Source organism: Poeciliopsis prolifica, unplaced genomic scaffold, assembly GCF_027474105.1.
Source record: "Poeciliopsis prolifica strain line A6 unplaced genomic scaffold, Auburn_PproV2 SCAFFOLD013, whole genome shotgun sequence".
Taxonomy (NCBI): domain Eukaryota; kingdom Metazoa; phylum Chordata; class Actinopteri; order Cyprinodontiformes; family Poeciliidae; genus Poeciliopsis; species Poeciliopsis prolifica.
The window spans coordinates 12,990,269-13,008,604 of NW_026562388.1; the positions used below are offsets into that span (position 1 = coordinate 12,990,269).

Genomic DNA, 18,336 nt, shown 5'->3' on the forward strand with positions numbered 1-18,336 from the left:
GTAGGTAATGGTTATTAAAATGACCAGAACATTATACATGCAGATGTGCACACGTGGTGTGAGCTGCAGTGGGACAAACAAATATGTAAAAACTTCTTTAAAAAAAACATTAAGACTCAAAGTGTTGATCAGTTATCACAAGTTTCCGTCAGTTAATGCCACTTTGGACACTTTGGATGAGTCCAGAAGCGTGTGCGCACCCTGATGGCCAAATAAAGAACCACGCCATCACGCAGGCCACATCTTCTCATTGTCCAGCTGTGCATGCTCTCCAGAGCGGTGCAGCGGTTATGGGCTGGCTGGCTGTGTGACGTGCCAGGAGGTGTCGGACTGTGGGCTGAGATAAAGAGGCGGCTGAGAAGAGAAGAGCGCGCAGAACAGTGCGGGAGAGCGCAGAGACGAGAACACCAAAGTGCCTGAACATCTGAGCCCAGATCAGACCAGAACAGAACAGATTAAGGGAGCCGGAACATGCTGCTGCCCCAGCCGACACATTAACGCCTCTGTCCCGGTTTAGACTGCGACACGGCGGGCTTTCACGTTCAGAGCGTCCGGTGGGAGAAAACTTAAACAACTCAAATTTTATTGGTAAGTTTATTTATTTATTTTAATCTTAATAATGTTAAGTAACTATTTTTGGTCACAAGTTTTATTAGAAATATTTTTTAACATAGGCAGGCTATTCCCATATAGACTTGCAGCGCAACAGGTGTTTCTCTTCGTGGCTGCATGGCTTTTGCTGATGCTCAAAATCGTTTCTTTTTCATTTTTAAAGCGGTTTAATTCTTCTATATCTATATATCTATGAAATGTGTCAATTTCACTTGCGATCAACAATTTTAATAGCAATTGTCGATTAAACGTAGACTATATACAGTGCGCTGTTTTGAATTGATGAATTCCTTGTTTAATGAGCTCCAAATGGAAAAACAAGATTAAGCTTCTCTGAATAAACATTTCTGTAGATACTTTCTGACACCTTCACACCATCCGGCCTCATCAACAGATTGATCACGCTGCTCCACCAACCCACACAAGGGATCTAATTAAGTTTATATGCATACTAAAGCAGTCTTTGCGGGGGGAAATCTGACGGCTCAAACGATCAAACTGTGATTTATCTCAAGTAAAAAGCTTCCAACTTAACTCAGAATCAGCCACTACTTTGGTAGAAGTTATGCTTCCTGTAGTCAGTTTGCCCTCCCTTAGAAGATTGTTAAAAAAAAAAAAAAAAAGTTTTAACAATGAAACTCTGCATTTATAATAACAAATGTGCCATATGGTGTTTTGCAATGTTAAGTTGTTCAGATTTAAGCCTCAGTAGCAACATCCCAGATCAGTGTATTGTAATAAAACTCAAATGAAAATTCAATTTCAAACAAATATATAATTCAATTCAGAAAATATACAGAAATTTGCTTTTAAAATGTTCAGAATGAAGTAATTCACTCTGTTTTTGCTTCCTTTCTGTTGGTTCCATTCAAATGCGCAACTATTCTACTTGTGTTTGAAGTTCATCAGCTTTTTTTCATTTGGAGCGAATCAGATCTTCACCAAGAAAAAGTTCTGTTGTGTACCTTTTTTTTGTATTTCTAAAGTATAGTAAGTAGATCTTCACCCAGAATTTCAGAAATTCTGGTTTTAACATTTCACTGAATCTAAAGTTCATGAGAGAGGTCTGGGTTTACAGTTTCCTGCTGACAGGTGTTTATTCTTCAGAGTGCAGTAAAGAAATTGTGCGCTTGCCGAGTGCATGAGGACGCCGCGTTCTCCAAACACGCAGCCATTCATCATCTGTGATATAACGTCCACAACTTTTATAAATCATTGCCGCAGCTTCATAGGCATTAGAGCTCCTCTGCAAAGTTAATGCATTGTTTCAGCAGAAAAAAAAGACACTTTCACAGACTTTCTGGGCTCACCTCCGAGTCGACTTTTTTCATCCAGCTGAGAGAACAAACTCCAACAGGCCTTGAAGTGGAACTTTCATTTAATTTCGGATGTTATCCTCATATGGGGTGCTTTAAAAATGTTTAGTGTTTCATGTTTGTACATAAAACTTTATAATACCCACATAAACTAAAAGGAATAAAGAAAACAAGACATTAGCAAAAACTGCTCATTCTTAGCTGTAAATTTATGTGCCTTTAAATATGGTTCGGTTTTAATTAAAAATTTAAAGAAACAGGCAAAACACGCACATGATTTCTTTATACCGCTTGTTTCCACTTTTTTGTTTTTCTAAGTGTGTTAAAATGTAAATTATCGCAGCAGAGTGAAACAAATCCATCAGCAGGAGGAGTCCTGCATATCTTCTCCTTTTGGTGTGTTGTGGTGAAGGTGAGAAGAAGCGTCCCACTGTAAAGCTCTCTGAGGTGCTGAATCTCATGATCCAGATCGAAAAGAGAGGGACCGTTTGACACCTTGGGGGCCCCTGCCGACACAGAAGGGTTAACAGGAGCAGGGAACTTATCTCCTCTAATGACCTCCTGCATAAAAGTCAATTACTTCTGCATGGTGATCAGAAAGGAAGAACCGGCAGGGGGGCTGTTTGAGCTCCTCTTCTCCTCATTAGCAGTTTCAGGAGGGACCTCCTTCAGTTCAACACTTTCAAATATCTGCGACGTTTGGCTAATTCTTGAAGATTCTCATTTTTTTGTTTCCACTTTTTTTTTTTTTTTAAATCACATACACATTTTTAAATAAATTGAATTAGATGCCCCAAAATTTCAAATATAAAAATACATTTCTTTAACAATAAAACTCACGGTAGTTCTAACCCAATAAGGTGGGATTAATTGTTTCATGCACTTTTTATTTTGACAAAAGTAGCCTTAAAAAATTCCCGTAATTTTAAAAATTTTACTTTTTTAGAAATTCAGCTTTTTATCTTTATGAATACTGAAGGAAGCATATTTTTTTAAACACCAGGACTCCTCCTGTCAGCTCAATATGGTCAGCAACTTTGAGGGTTTAAAACCACATAGGACACTGTAAAAGAAACATGTTCTTGTCTCGTTGAGTTATTGACTGAAATCAAATAGTCTTCCTTTATCCAACACCTGCTCTGTAAAATGAGCTTTAGTTTCTGTATCAGTAGAATTGGAACAAGAAAAAAAAGGAACAAACTGTATGAAACTGTTCAAGAAAATATGTCAGTATTAGGAGAAAACATGCTTAACATAAAACATATCTAATTAGAACATATTTTTTTCAAACATTTTATTTCAATTTTATGTTGAAATATGAATTGCATTCCTAATTAATCTGTTCTGGAGCATCAACATTTCATTTGAATAAAAATCTAAATATATATATAACATTATGATGAAAAGTGATAATTTTCTCTCTAAGGAATATAAGATAAATTATCTAACTTATGTTCCCTAAAAACACACGTGATGCAAAATAATTGCTTTCCTTCTTTGCGTACGTGATGAAAATTCCCTGCACTCAGTTTTTTCCCCTTGAACAATACAGAAAACAATGGAAATCACTGTTATTTTCTTAATTATTTACCTAATTGCACACTTGCTTATTTAACAACTAATTTATTTACCTTTTTTATTGACTTATTTATGTTTAGTTATTTACTTAATGATGTATTGACATTACGTGCTGTTATTTATTTCACTATTTAACCACCTATTTCAAACTGGGTAGCTGACCTATCTATTCATCAGGGGCTTAACTGATTACTATTTATTTCCTCATTCAATTTACTTTTGACTAATGTATTTTACTTATTTCTTAATTACTTTCCATGCTATTTCAAGTTTTAGTTGCTTGCTTATTAAGCTACAAACTGATATACTTTATTTTTACTGAAATATGCTATAGTTTAGATATGTATTTTTTTAACTACTAACTTTTTATTTCACCTTCTGATCTACTGATTTACTTTTCCATGTACTAAAGCTTCACCAAAAAATACTGACATAATAAGATGAAGAAAATAAATAAAAGGACCTCAATCTATAAAGCTACTTTTTTTAAAGAGAATGTTTTCACTTTTTTAATAAATAAAATATGTTCTATATATGATTTTAAAAAAGTTTGCTGGTGTAGGTGGTTCCATAGGAGCTGACACTGCCCAGTTTAACTAAGGACAACAAACAGCAAGCCTCTTGTAATATATACTGTCCTTAAGAGGACTTCATAAAAGAAGTAAATAACAATTTTAGAGACATTTTGTTCATTTTGCTGACAGGCTACAAGCCAATAAGAAATAACAGATTTTTTAACTTTCAAAAAATGAAGCATCTATGCTCACAGACATTATATCTCTGTTATTAAAGATAATTTCTCAGTCATGGCCCTCGTGAATTTCACTCTGAATAAAACAGGAAATAAAGGTTAAAGAAAAAAAATCTAAAGCAAATATTTTTGTACACAGGTTTTTTTGCATTTATATAAACAGTGAAATCTTTTACAAGGTGCTGCATCCTTATGACATTTCTCTTCTACGTTTCTGGCTAACTTGAAATTTCACAAAGATTAAATCTAACAGAGCCTTTGTGTGAGACATTAGCGATAGTAAGCATGTACTTGTGAACACAGAATCACTTTAAAATGAACTTAATCTTCTCAAACCATGCGAAACGATGTTTACATTTAAAACTGTAAAATTTTCTGCATGAGATGAGGTATGACCACAAATTCTCAACATTCAGATTGTAAAATTATGGAAAACTTTATGCATTCCTCCAGATATCTTTCTTGGAATTTCATTCACATAAAAGTCAACAAGTCCTTCCTTCGGTTAGTTCACTTTAATGAACTCAAAACAGCAGCTGCAGATCTGTAAGCAGGTTTGATGTGAGCGACGTTGCGCCGAGGTGTGGCTCGTGCTCAAAAAAACTTGAAGCTGCTGCTGCTTGGCGGCTCACGTCCATCATCATCTGCCTCAGACAAAGCAACATTATTGTCTATTGTTACTCTGGCTTATCAAACCTGATGTAACAGCTCGCAGGTATTTCTGTGGCTGAATGCTGTCATTCTGTCTCTCTGCCCTCAACAGCCTCGGGCATGTTTCTGGGAACAGGAAACACCCACACACAGCTTCAGGAGTATGCACAAACGTTGGCAGTGGTTCTATATTTTCATTTACAGTCTCGAATATTCCATTAAAAAATGACGCCCATTCACAGTCAAGGTGATAAATCTTGACTTAAATATTTATTATTATTCTTCACTGTTAAAACCAAAGTTTATCTTCACACAAATGTTAGAGTTTGAGCAACATTTCTTTTTGATACATGATAATCAACCATAAACTTCTCTGGATGTCAAAGTATTCATGATGTCACACCAATGTGACATCATGTGTCCCACTGCTGAAGCTTGGACCCAACAGTGAAAACAACCTCATAAAGATTAAATAATATTGAGGTAGTGCAACGGCCCAATTAAAGTCCTGACCAAAAACCGAATAAAATGTGAGCGATAAAGTGTGAATGATAAAACTATCAAAAGAAACGACCGCAAACATTAATGAACTGAAGCAACACTGGAAGGAAGAGCAGGTCAAAATTTCTCCGTAACGATGTAGCAGAAAGATAAAGTCATACAGAAAACCTCTACTTTATTGCTACTGATTGTGTTCCTACAAGCCAAGAATTTTTATTCCCATAAATAATGGATGTTGGACACAGGATAAAATGCAGCTGCGTGGTGTCAGTTATTGTGTCTGTGGGCTTATCAGACAGAGTGGGTCCTTCAGAGATTTACACATGCATGTCTAAGGATTTAACTAAACCAAAGCCTGATAGCAGATCTATTTTCAAAGATCTGTCAGTGAAAATTATGTTTTGTTGGTTTATTGTTTGGACTTGGTTGTAATGAGTAACATGTTTATTTATTTTTATTCTGGTTCTCTGTGTTTATCAGACTGCCTGCCGGATTTCCAGTAGCAGCCATGGGCAGTAAGACTCTGCCAGCTCCCGTCCCTCTTCACCCGTCCCTTCAGCTGGCCAACTGCTCCCTCATCCAGACCTCCTCGGGTCTCCAGCTACCAGCTGATCATTTTCAGAGCATCTACAGCTTCAGTGCTCTTCACGCCATCCACCTTCACCAGTGGACCCTCGGCTATCAACCTCTGGCCTTCCCCCGCTGCACATTCTCCAAGCTGCCTCCTCAATTCTCCTCCATGGCCTCCATCCCCATATTCCCCCACCTCCTGCAGCCAAAGCTGGACACAGTAGGATTGCTGCAAAGCTCCAAGAGCAAACCACGCTTTGACTTTGCCAACCTGGCGGCAGCAGCTACACAGGAGGACCATCTGAAGGTGGAGGACCTGAGCATGACGGGTGCTGCTGCTGCTGCTGCTGCTGCGCAGGTATCATCTCAACACCAGACCTCTGCCAGCCTGGGATGCCTGCTGGATGTGTCCAAACTGTCCTCACCTGAGCGCAAGTCCAGCCGAGGCAGACTGCCCTCTAAGACCAAGAAGGAATTCGTCTGCAAGTTTTGTGGCCGACATTTTACGAAATCCTACAACCTCTTGATCCACGAGAGGACGCATACAGACGAGAGGCCGTACACCTGCGATATCTGCCACAAGGCCTTCAGAAGACAAGACCACCTCAGGGACCACAGGTTAGAAAAATGCTTTATCAATGCAACACCTTGTTCTCATTCCAAAGGCACTGTGGCTTTTACAAAAATGTGATTTACCCAAGTAAGCCAGTCAAATCCAGTTTTTTTTCTCACTCTTGTTGAAAGAGTGATGACTTTGAGGTATTGGGTTAAAAATAAGCCATTAAATCATCCTCACATTTGGCAGCAGAGAGACAAAAACAAGACACTTCCTGTAACGATTAGAAGATTTATAGCATCAGTTGAACTTGTACATGGAAAACTACAGTTACAAAACATTCAAAGTATCGTCCATAAAAAACTAAATTAACCTAGTCTCAAGTCTACCAAAAACATTTCTAGTCAAAATACATTCCTATCAGTTTCTTTGTCTGTTTTTTTCAATCCAAATTAAACACTTTAATATGGCTGCTGGCCACGTGAAGAGAGATATTTGATGACATGTCTACAAAGGCATTTGTGAATGTAGGTCACCTGTGGTAGCTGCCATGAATTAACTGCTGCTTGTGTAGCTGCTACATCATATAAGTGTATGTCCTTGACTTTATTGTGAAATGTAAAAAAACAAAAAAAAAAAAACTTTGTTTTGAAGCCTTCCTGTAGCATAATACTGTGCCTCGTTGTTTCCCCCTGCAGATACATCCATTCCAAAGAAAAGCCCTTCAAATGTCAAGAGTGCGGAAAAGGATTCTGTCAGTCCAGGACGTTGGCTGTCCACAAAACATTACACATGCAAGTCAAGGAACTGAAACCAGCCAAGATGAAGTGATTCACTGCAGCAGCAGGGAAAGGGACCGGGAACACTGGAAAAACAACACGACCAAAGACAACCGCCAAAGATATTTTCTTTCTTTTCTCATCTCAGCCGTTGGAGGCGCAGCTTTCAGTGTGAACATTCCTCAAAGAAGAAACGTTCCAGCAGCTGATTCTCAGTAGAAATAATGCAGAAAAAAGCCTTAATAAAGACTGTGCGTTGGGTTAACAGTGCCTGATTTGGCAGCGAACTCAGTGGATGTGTGGAATGTGAAATGGACCTCAAAAAAAAAAAAACTCCTGAGGCTGCTCAGCACAAATATTTTGTTCCAAAGCTTATAATCTAAAGATGGACTCTGCATGTATGCAAGATATGTTTCTAGAAGCCATATTAGCGACACACAAGTATCACATTCCATTGTTATTTTTGTACAAATGCATTATATCAAATTGTATTTTTGCACTTTAACCTGATTATTAATTATTGACATATATCACTGGATTTCCTAAACTTATTTTTTAAATAAATAATCATTTCTAAATAAAATATTTTACTGTATCAGGTTGGCTGTGTTCATTTTATGTTGTCATCATTTAAATGATCTTAGATAGCCACTCATGACTTCATGTAAAGGTCCAGAATTAATGCTCACAATAACATGTTTTATTTGATTATGTTAAACCTTTAACCATATGTTAGCATCTTCCTTTAGAGTGTTAAATAGCAGAGAGATGCATCTTCTAGAGACTCAGCAACACCCCCTTGGAAAACAAAGCGCAAAAGTGATGACTTGTATAATAACCATTTTTGATCATAATCACTTTGGAAATAATCCAAGCTTTATATAATATTTTGGTAAAATAAAAATAAAAACAATAACAAAACTATATTTATGTAGCTTCTCAAAGATGTAAAAATCACATAAGGCCCTAAATTAGTTTTACTTTCAAAATGCTGTTTACAGATACACTCCACAATGAACGAGTCAAACACAATGACTCCTTCATTGTGTTTATCACATGCATCTTTCCACATAAAGTCAGTTTTGTGCTGATAAAACATAGAACAGTTATCTACAGTTTAATAAAACAAATCTTAGATTATGTTTTGTGTGTTTTTTTTTAGCATTTTTAAAATTAGTTTTTCACTTTTGAGAAAAAATAAAACTGGTATTTCAGCCTGTGTTTTCCCCATGGCTGACCTTTTTTTCTGCCTGTGTTAGGAGCAGATCAGAGCCGATGCCCACCTTACCAAGAAGTGACAGATACCATGGGGGTGGAGGGATTTCCAAAATATGACAGAAACTACTTTGTGTTCATCTTTTCACTGATATAAGCGAATTCTCTTAAATTTGACATTTTATTGTAGAATCAATTCATGCTGAAGTCAAGTGCTCTAACCTGGGGTCTGTCCATGGGGAACAGTTCAAACCAGAAGTTTTATGAAGTGCACATTATCTGACAAAAAAAAAAGAACAATTTATGCCTGTAATGTTATTTTTGCATTATTTGAAAATACAATAATCACTCTATATATTCTGCAGAATTTGCAGAATGTGTCTGGCACATAAACAAAAATTACTTGAACTTACAGCAGTGAAGTGCAAACATCCAGAGAATACTGACTCCACTCATGCAGTGTACCATTTGAACCTCCTTCCATCAAATTTAATACATTTCCATGCTAAAAAGTCAGGATATAAACCTTCTAGCAAAATATGGTTCTGCATTAACCTAGAACTCCCTACCCAGAAATATGAGTTTGACTGTAAATGTAAATGATACAACAATGCAACAATATGCAAAACATTTCAATCCTGTATTCAAATAAATGTTGCAGAATATGTTCTAAAATATTTGGACAAGAGAGAAAAAATTTAAATACAATAATTCTTTTATTTGACTTTCTTACTTTTGCACAGTGCTTGATCTTGTGTTTTGTTTCAGAAAAGGTGCTTGAAGCACAGGAAGTATTTAGAATTACTGCTGATTTATCTAATGCTATCCTGTATCTCTTTGCAGAAGAACCCAGTACAAGATGAAAACCAATAATTTATTTAAATGCAGTAACAATTAAAAGCAGCTTAAAAATATTAGAAACAACATTCACTAAAAACAGTGCAATCGCCAGCTTAAAGTCAGAATTCAAATCTGATTTGGTCTAATGCAAATGACAAATGGAAATAAAAATCATAGGGTGTAGAAATAATTGTCAAATGTGAGGTGCATGGACAGGATCACTCGAGTCTGACATTCATAGATTGGTTTATCTACATTTTGTACATTTATTGTTATACAATTTCCTCTTCAAAAAGTCCCACCATACACAGAAAAGGAATCCCCAGAACATCTTTGTTAAGCTGTTTGCTTCCATTATCAAAAGAACACAATATCTTCTCTCCTCAAATTTAGCATCAAAACAGGAGGGATACAGCACCTTTCCTCTTCTGATCTTGAGCTTAAGATCTTTCTCCTGTTTCCAATTCTCTTAAACAATGTTTCTTCCAGCTTTTTCTAAGGTTGGGAAACTATTGCAAAGACTACACTGAACTGTTTTCAGAAGTTCAGTCATCTCTCTGTTAACTTTCACCAAGAAAATGAACCAAATGGATCTTTTGGTAGCTTGACTTCGGAAACAAAGTGTGACCTGAACAAGATAAACTTGAAGTTAACTCTTCGAGGGCAAAGGTTAAGGAGAGGCCATATCCCTCAGCCTTCGAAGGTGTGACCAGACATATCTGCACATCATCTACCATCTTTGACCTTGTTTCACTCAGCTTTCACAGTAACTGAATGCAATGTGTGTCTTTGTGCGCTTAACATGTTTAGTGCGTCATGCAGGAAGAAAGCTGCTGGTTGAGGGGAAGGAGAAGAGCTGAACGGATGGCCGACCCACACACCGTTTCTCTTGTAGTCAGGAACTCATCAGTCTGTCATCGAGTCCCTGAGTAGCCAGAGACACAAACACAAGTGTACAGCTGAAGCCAGCAGAGGGTTGTGGACGTGACTCGGTGGTTGTTGATTTGGGTACTGTATTACTGAAGGGACTTCTTCTTTGTCTAGTTGTGCTACTGCTGCCAAAGCTACAGACTTTTAAGTACTGAGACGGCTGGGAACAAAGAGCATTACTGAGAGAAACATGTTGCCTTTTGATGGTCTTGTCATTGCAAATGTAGTGATTGTCCACAAAGTCGAGCAGCCAGTTTAAGAGGCCCTGGAAAGCAGTACTAAAATGCTTTAAATGTAAGCCATCAGCCCTGTTACAATGGAAAATTGTTCTTTTATGTGTCCAGAAATCATAAATCAGTTTAAACTGCCCTTTTCAACAGCATGGCAGTATACGCTTTCGAGCTTAAACATAAGTTTTATCAGTGTGAAGGGAAGCATCCTAGATATAGGTTTGGAAACTTTCAAAGGTGACATAGCTCAGCTTAGCATGGGTCTTAGTTGGTCCAAAAATAGGAAGAGGACCGTTGCAAACTAAGTTCACATTTAATTGTGTCAAATTTCACCCTGCTTGTTTATTTTTCCCCCTCTATAATTTTCTTTCAAACTCTCAGTTTGGTTGCAATTGATCTCACATCCCTATTTTTAGGTTTTAAACCAGCTAGATCCATATTAGGTCACAAGTTCATCATTGGGCTGACAAACATGAAAAACAACAATGCATCAGACCATCACACCTTTCAATCAATCAGCCCAGAGCCACAATGATTTACTGTTGGAGTAAACCTACATACCTGCAGAAAATCCACATATGCATAGAGATGATAGACAAACTCTACATTGGAAGATCAAGATTTGAGTTTGGTATCTGTTGTGCATGATTGTTTTGTTTATTTTTGGTGTAAAAGTCACAGAAACTACATTTGGACAGAAAGTTTAGTTCACATGCAGAGGACAGCGGTAAGTAGGAAGACATTTAAAAAAAAAATTTTGATATACTACAGAAGTACCAAAAGGAAATTGTTTTACCTACGACCCATCATAGGTGTACAGGTGGGTACTGACAGGACATCTGTTAGGCACCATGAGAGAAACAAATCAAATATCTATTTTTTAAAATATTGAACATTTTCTTCATTAATTAAAATTTTTAATCTTTTCAAGAGTTCTGATCACTGAAATTATTCTGCTGCTCTGCATCAGATCGTCTGTGCAGCCAGTTAGCTCACCAAATTTTGACAGTACTTGTAACACAGTTTATTACTTTGATTCCTGACTTATGTGTCAAGCTTGGCCACATTGTTGGATTTAAAACTTGATTTATAAGAATGTATAAAATTTGTACTTTTAGACCACATTTTATTTAGGTACAGATGATGCAGATTTTGGTTGGATATATCTTCAAGAATGCTCAGTGGCTAAAGGAATGTAAAAAATAACCATGAAAAAGGTTATAGAGCTTAAGAAATCTCACCTAAATTCAGTACAACGTTATAGGCTTTGGGAACTGATATGTCTGCTGCATCTATAAAAGGCATCAGGGAGCATAAGTTGTGAAGAATCAAAGTAAATCAAAATAGTGGGTGAAGGTCAGTAAATACAGATGATGCCAGATCGCTGCAGAAGAATGATTTGCCAGGACTAAATGGAGTTTCTAAAAACATTCTGGCTGTACTGTTTGTTTCTCTTTGGCTTGCTTTGGTCCTTATTTCATAATATATCTAAATCATCCAGTTGTTAGAGCTTGGATTTTTTTTGCTTAACACATAAAAATAATTGAAAGCTGTCAGACCCTTCGTTTACTGCCCGTGTAGAATGACAATAGAGGGAACGGCTTTCCCGCTGGCCTTGAATTTACCTCTGTGTCCTCTGGGCTTGGGGGAAATGTCATTCACTGCTACTGTCCTCACCAGGGGATTTAGGAAGGGCTGGAAGCCTCCGCAGTGCTCTGAAGGTGGTGCTGTACACAGTAGATGTCACTCTGGTTCACTGACACTTTTATGGCTTCCACCCGGCAGTTGAGTTGGAGGGTGGCAGGATGAACGCACCGTGAACTGACAGATATAGAGCTGAACTGAACTGGCCTCCCTGGCTACCTCCAGTGAGGGAGGAAAGAGGAAAGAAGCCCCCCTTTGCTCCCCATCTCCATTACAGTTGTTTTACAGCAGCATCAGAGCAGACCAGGAAGGTGAAAGCAGGTCTTGATGAAAATCATTTCCACATGGCCATTGGCCTCTTCACCCAGTGTTATACTGGGATAATGGCACAGGGCACATAGTGACTCTTGCCACTGCTGGGGTCTCATAATGACACAACAACCTGCAGCTGCATTGCATTAAAGCAAGGCGGTGGCTGCTGAGATCTTTACAAGCTAAAAAGCCAACTGTTATCCTGAGATCACTGGATAATATTTGGCTTTTGACAATCCATCCACAAAAGATATAAACACATCAGTTTAAAACAATAAGCCTTTCAACCATCGGCAAAGGTCTACTTATATTTTTCTCCAGTTCTGAAGTCAGCTTGCATCTCAAAGATTTTCACAACATACTTTAGAAGACCAAATTGATGTCAAATGCTCAATCATCACTTTACAAACATATGGATTATCAACATGCCAAATATTCTTATCTGCATGCTTTCCAACTCTGAAATTGGACAAATTTTCTAATAAATCCTTAAAAAATTGGGTAAATTCTATAGTGGAATGATTTTGTGTTATTCAGCTTGTTATAAATAATCTCAGACTTTAAAAGTTGCCTTCTGTTTGACTATTTCCATGCTATTTTGTAGTTTTCCCTACTTTGTGGGGATTTTTATTTGCACAATACTGTATAAAGGATAACATTCAACAAATATTAACACCAAACCTTCCATGGGACAAGTATCTGACAAGTTTTATTTTGACATGCATCATACACATTCAGGCAATGAGAGTTTTTGAAAGAGAATCATTTGATTAAATTGGCCCTTTTGAGTAAGTAACAGATTCCACATCATTGCGCCAAGATGGAAAATAGCAGTTGGATTTGTACTGTCTCTCTCCATTAAACAAAGACTCTCAAGACATTCTGTCAGGAACAAGGAGCAACAGAAAATTCCAGCAGCGAGTGAGGGCAGTTCTTCAATAAAGAAGCTTGATGACTGATAAAGAACAGACAGCTGATTGGTAATAGGGTGCAGGTGTGAGAGAGGACCAGATAAGCAGACTGAGGGAAAGAGATGGCACAATTTATCAGAGAGGAGTAAACAAACATGCAAAACATAATTCTAATTGGGCAAAGAATGGTTAAATGCAGGAAGTGAACAGATTTAGCCTAAACAACAAAAGAAAAGACTGATCTAAAGAACAAACAAAAACTATGGCTTATCATATATAAAGGAAGTAAGGAAGAAAAACCAAAACAACCCAAAAACCACAAGGATATGAAACATATTGTTTAGAACATAAATTCAGGTGAATGCAGTGTCTTTATTTGGGTTAGAAAGTTGTGTTTAGGGGCGTATCTGTATTTGATGTGCTGATGATCAATGGTTGTATTTGCTAATTCAAGCTAGTTCTGCTTCAAATGAGTTAAAAAGACAACCCCAAAGACATTTAATCTTGGCTGGAGATAATTTTCCTCACCTTATGGAAAAATAAAGGCAGAATGATGGCTTGACCTGGAAGAGTGATAAGTATGTGTGTGCTGCAGTGCAGGACAAAAAGGACATTGTCCAGCAAATAGAGCATCCTCAACCTTTCCAGGAAACAGCAGCTATGCAGAGAAATGACAAAACAAAAAAAGCAACCTAGGACTGTGACATGTTCTGCATTAATCATAGAAGTGGAAATGGGCTTTCCCTTCATGGAACCCGTCACCGGTCCTGGCTGTGGAACTTGTTGCTGACAACAAGCTGGATGCTCCTTTTCCTCTTTAATCCATTTCATCCAACTAAAATATGGAACACTGGTTCATTCCCAACTCAGATGCATCAGAGCCATAAGCAGTGGATGCCACCAAATGACATGGTAGACCTTTTGTATTTTTTTCAGGCAGGACACTATCGTTGCTTTTTATTTATTGACATTCATTTTTAAACTGAAACTGTGAACCTAAACTGTTTTGCAGTTTCAGTGTTTAAGCTTAAAAAGGGTCTATAAATCATTTGTTAGATGATTGCAAACTCTAGTAAACACTCAGGCATAAACTGTTCAATGTAACTGAGTAAATATTTTTCAATGTCAAGCAACTAAGTTAAATACTGTAGTCAAAGGTAATGGATCTTTAATGTAGGCACTGTGCATGGGAATACTGAACAACGGTTGCAGATAGGAACATTTTGAAGGAATGTTTAAAATTAGTGTTTGCATTAAAATACAGCCTGCATTTACCTTTTAACCTCTGAAATACCAAGGAGGCATTAAGGCATCCCAGAGGTAACATTACTGCTTTCGGCAGTGGGTCACTCCATAAAATGGGCAGTAATAAAGATCAAAAGCAAACTCTTTGCATGAAATAGTTTTGTCAGAATCCTAAATGCATTATTCTCTGCACCATATCATATATTTGGATCATAAAACAAAGTTAAAGCCATGTTTTTTAAAGTAGATGTGAGGTCCCAATGCTTCAGATTTTTTTTTGCTATTAACTCAATATCTGAGGATGAAAGAGCGGCATCTTCAAAAAACTGTAAATTGGTATTCAATTAATCAATGGTGGTGGGTTATAAAGTGAACAGTGCATTGTACAGATTGAGCAGGGCAGGTCAGGATCCAATATGGGCAGCTGAGGAGTACTTCTGGCTGGAGGGACCTCTGGGTATTTTTGTGACAGTAATATTTCAAGCATAGACATTCTGTATAAATGCAAACCTGTTGAACATCTTAGAAAGACAGGATGACCCATCTGCCACCATGATGGCCCCTGTGAAGAGGTGGAAAGACGTGGATGTTTTGTCCTCTTTTACAAATTATAGCTTTTGTCCAAGTCTAGCAATATCCATTGTAAAATGAATCGAAAAAGAAAAAAAAATTAGTTAGGGATACTTTCCTTGTTGGATCATTTTCAAAAACATGCCTTGTCGTCTTCCAGTCTATGCAGCCAACACAAATGCAAACAAGTGAGCAGTCCCTGTATTTTCCATAAACCACTTTTTCTTTGTAGTATTAGTCAATGTCAGTCAACATGAAATACAGAAATAGCTCAAATGCTATTTAGAAAAGGTCTTAGTCACTGTTTTTTTTACTGTCTGGTTGCCTCAGCAGCTGTATTTTTTCTGCTGGTGGTAAAATTTTCCTCCAACTGTTCATGTTTCCATTTGTTCTCCATTTGGAGCTAAACAAACATGAATTGAAAAACTTTCTTTGTTCAACAGAAAAATAATTATAAATCAAGAGCTGTTTAAAGACCATAGGTACAAAAAGGCAACACCTTGATGGTTGAAATACTCAGTGAATTAAGTGTTGACTTGCTAAACACTCAAACAAGCAGGTTGACATTCTACCTTCAGAACACAATGTGTTCTTTTCTTTTTGAAAAACACCTGTGAGTAAATTCAATTTACTGATTCATACCTGACAAATTAAATACAGTAAGAGCTGTGACGCTAAGCCCTTTATGTTTGAAGTATTGGAATTGGGAAGGCAGTTTTTTTCCTTCCAGTACTGGAGCTTTCCACTTCCACATGACATGTGGACTTTTGGAAGTTTTCTCCAAGGGCTCAATCACACGGATTAACATGCACATAATGGATGTGTTTTAGGAACAACATACCCCTGGATTGAAGTGCATAACCCTAAATGCAAACATGGAAATTTCCAACAGTAATTTAAGTATTTTTGTTTTTTATTTTTTATGTCGTGGAAGCCTAAGTAGATGTTTATACATTCTGTATTAGATGTACTTGCTACAAACTGTGTTTATGGGAACACTTGCACGAAACAGAGCGTTCTGCAGACTGTTGTACGTCTGAACATTATGATCAGTGTTTCACAGATTGACTCTGATCTCCCTTCAGGGAAAGGTTCACAGCACCCAGCTGGGAGTAGCACATGCAGGTGGAGAAAAGAAGTTATTCTGATTCAAAGCACATAATTTAGAAATAAGAGGGTTTGTCCAAAGGTTTTGTGAGTTACTGTGTTGGAAATTTATTGTTCTGAGCTTATCAGGATCATGATTAATTTGAAGGAGAAAATTATCACCACTAAGGAGCATAGCCCTACCTGCAATTTGTAAAATAGAAAACAAATCTCCTTTCGACCATCCTAGTGTAACTGAGTAGTTTATCTTTATCCACACAAAGGACACACTGAAGCAGTTTTAAAATCCTAATTCTACAAACTAAACTTCATAACATAATTCTTGAATCAAATAGCGACTAAATGCAAAAATGAAGAACCACTCAAAAAATCTTCAGTTTTCAAAGCATGTGGGTCATCCAGGGTGCAGTCTCGTGCTCTTAGAGCATTTTTTTATTAGAAGAGGATAAGAAAATGCTGCCTTGTCTTTCCATTTTGCAAGACCCTAAAAGAGCCTATTAAAGAGGGCGCAAGAAGATGTTACTACCTTTCCATTTTATGTCATATTCACTGACTCCTTGTGTGATTTCATGGTGAGATGAAATATCTTATTCATCAGATGCACCACAAACACCTTTCAAAAAATATACTTGAACATTTTTACAAAGGTGTTGTGCTTGCTAAAAGTTCCCTCCATGGCCTCTCAGATTAAATTATATTCTTAATAAATGCTTAATTTTCATTTTGCTGTATTGTAAATCAAGTCTCATTTTGAAATTTTTTTTTTCACCAATCTCAGCTCAAGAGTAAAGAAACACCTGTGGTGTTGTCGACAATGTCAATGCCTGTTTGTTGGTTTAATCCATCTCAGGTATACGTTCTTACTTGACAAAGTAAATGAAAAGATTTTAGGTTTTTGCTCAATACTCTAATGAAAACATTTAATTAGTATTATATTCCATGTCTGTTCAAAGATCTAAATCCTTTTCATTAGTTCTTGATGTACTGCATCAATTTGAACCATAACAAGAAGAAGAGAGTTCCATACTTAGCTCATGAGAAAGCTGATTCTAATAAGTGTGTTAGCATGACACTCCCATTATTTCATTCTTGTGTATTTTGTAATGCCCCGTGGGCTTACTCTACCCCATCAAAGCCCTCGCCTGGTCCAGCAGTTCACCGGTCCAACTGGCAGGCCGCCCAGATGAAGGGGAAGTGCCTGCCTACATCAGATCCTGATGTGGGACAGCTGCCAGACGGCGCTGCAGGACTTTCAATGTGGAACCCCTTTGAGACTTCTGGCAGTCATATTTATTAGTTTGATACTAGTTTGTTCGCAATTGTTGTTCAGACAAAGAACATATAACTGAAATGAAGCAAAGATAAAATCTACTAAAGTGAAACAGAATGTTATTTGATGCTTATTTATCATGTTTGATACGGGAGATCAAACATGATAGCATATGGTTCATATTTTGGTTGTAATTGGTCCTACTTAATATAAGAAATTCCATATTTTATTCTGCAGTGTGCAGCTGCAGAGTCAAAATCAAATCAGCACAAACTAATTCAAGTGTGAAATTATATGCAAAGATAGTAAGGAGATAAAACAGGAACATACAGGCACCTCTGAATAATTCCAGATTTTCTCAAAAGATACATAAAAAACTAAGACAAGTCAGACTGTTTTATTTCTTCTCACATACTCATGTCTCACAGCCTGACTTTCAATGTTGTGTTGGGCTAATCTTACACAAGTTAGTACCAGTCATACGGGTATACATGAGTCCATGAGCTAAATAAAAAAACAAAGGCTGCAACAGCAAAGTATCACATAACTATTTGACAAAAGGCAGTGCTGCAGTCATGTGACTAAAACAAAAGTACAATTTCTGTCTTACATGAGGTTTAATGTAATCTGATCGGTTCTCAAAATGAGGGGAAAAAGGAAAATAAAAGAAACAAACAGTCATGACACTTTGCTACTTACAAAAAGGAGCACCAGACATGGCTTGTAGAACCTTGCGCAGCATTAACTT

At 37.2% G+C, this 18,336-nt stretch overlaps 1 protein-coding gene across 1 annotated transcript; it reads left to right on the forward strand.

Moving 5' to 3' along the window:
- The first annotated feature begins 360 nt into the window (after positions 1-360).
- On the forward strand, positions 361-7,909 carry osr1 (odd-skipped related transcription factor 1). The gene is made up of 3 exons (XM_055038966.1): positions 361-588; positions 5,890-6,597; positions 7,234-7,909. The coding sequence occupies exons 2-3, from the start codon at positions 5,918-5,920 to the stop codon at positions 7,364-7,366; spliced, it is 813 nt and encodes a 270-aa protein (XP_054894941.1). The 5' UTR covers positions 361-588; positions 5,890-5,917; the 3' UTR covers positions 7,367-7,909.
- Positions 7,910-18,336: the final 10,427 nt, after the last annotated feature.

Coding starts and splice junctions, on each gene's coding strand:
- osr1 (XM_055038966.1), top strand. CDS start 5,918: ATGGGCAGTAAGACTCTGCCAGCTCCCGTCCCTCTTCACCCGTCCCTT. Junction 6,598..7,233: donor GACCACCTCAGGGACCACAG/GTTAGAAAAATG, acceptor TTCCCCCTGCAG/ATACATCCATTCCAAAGAAA.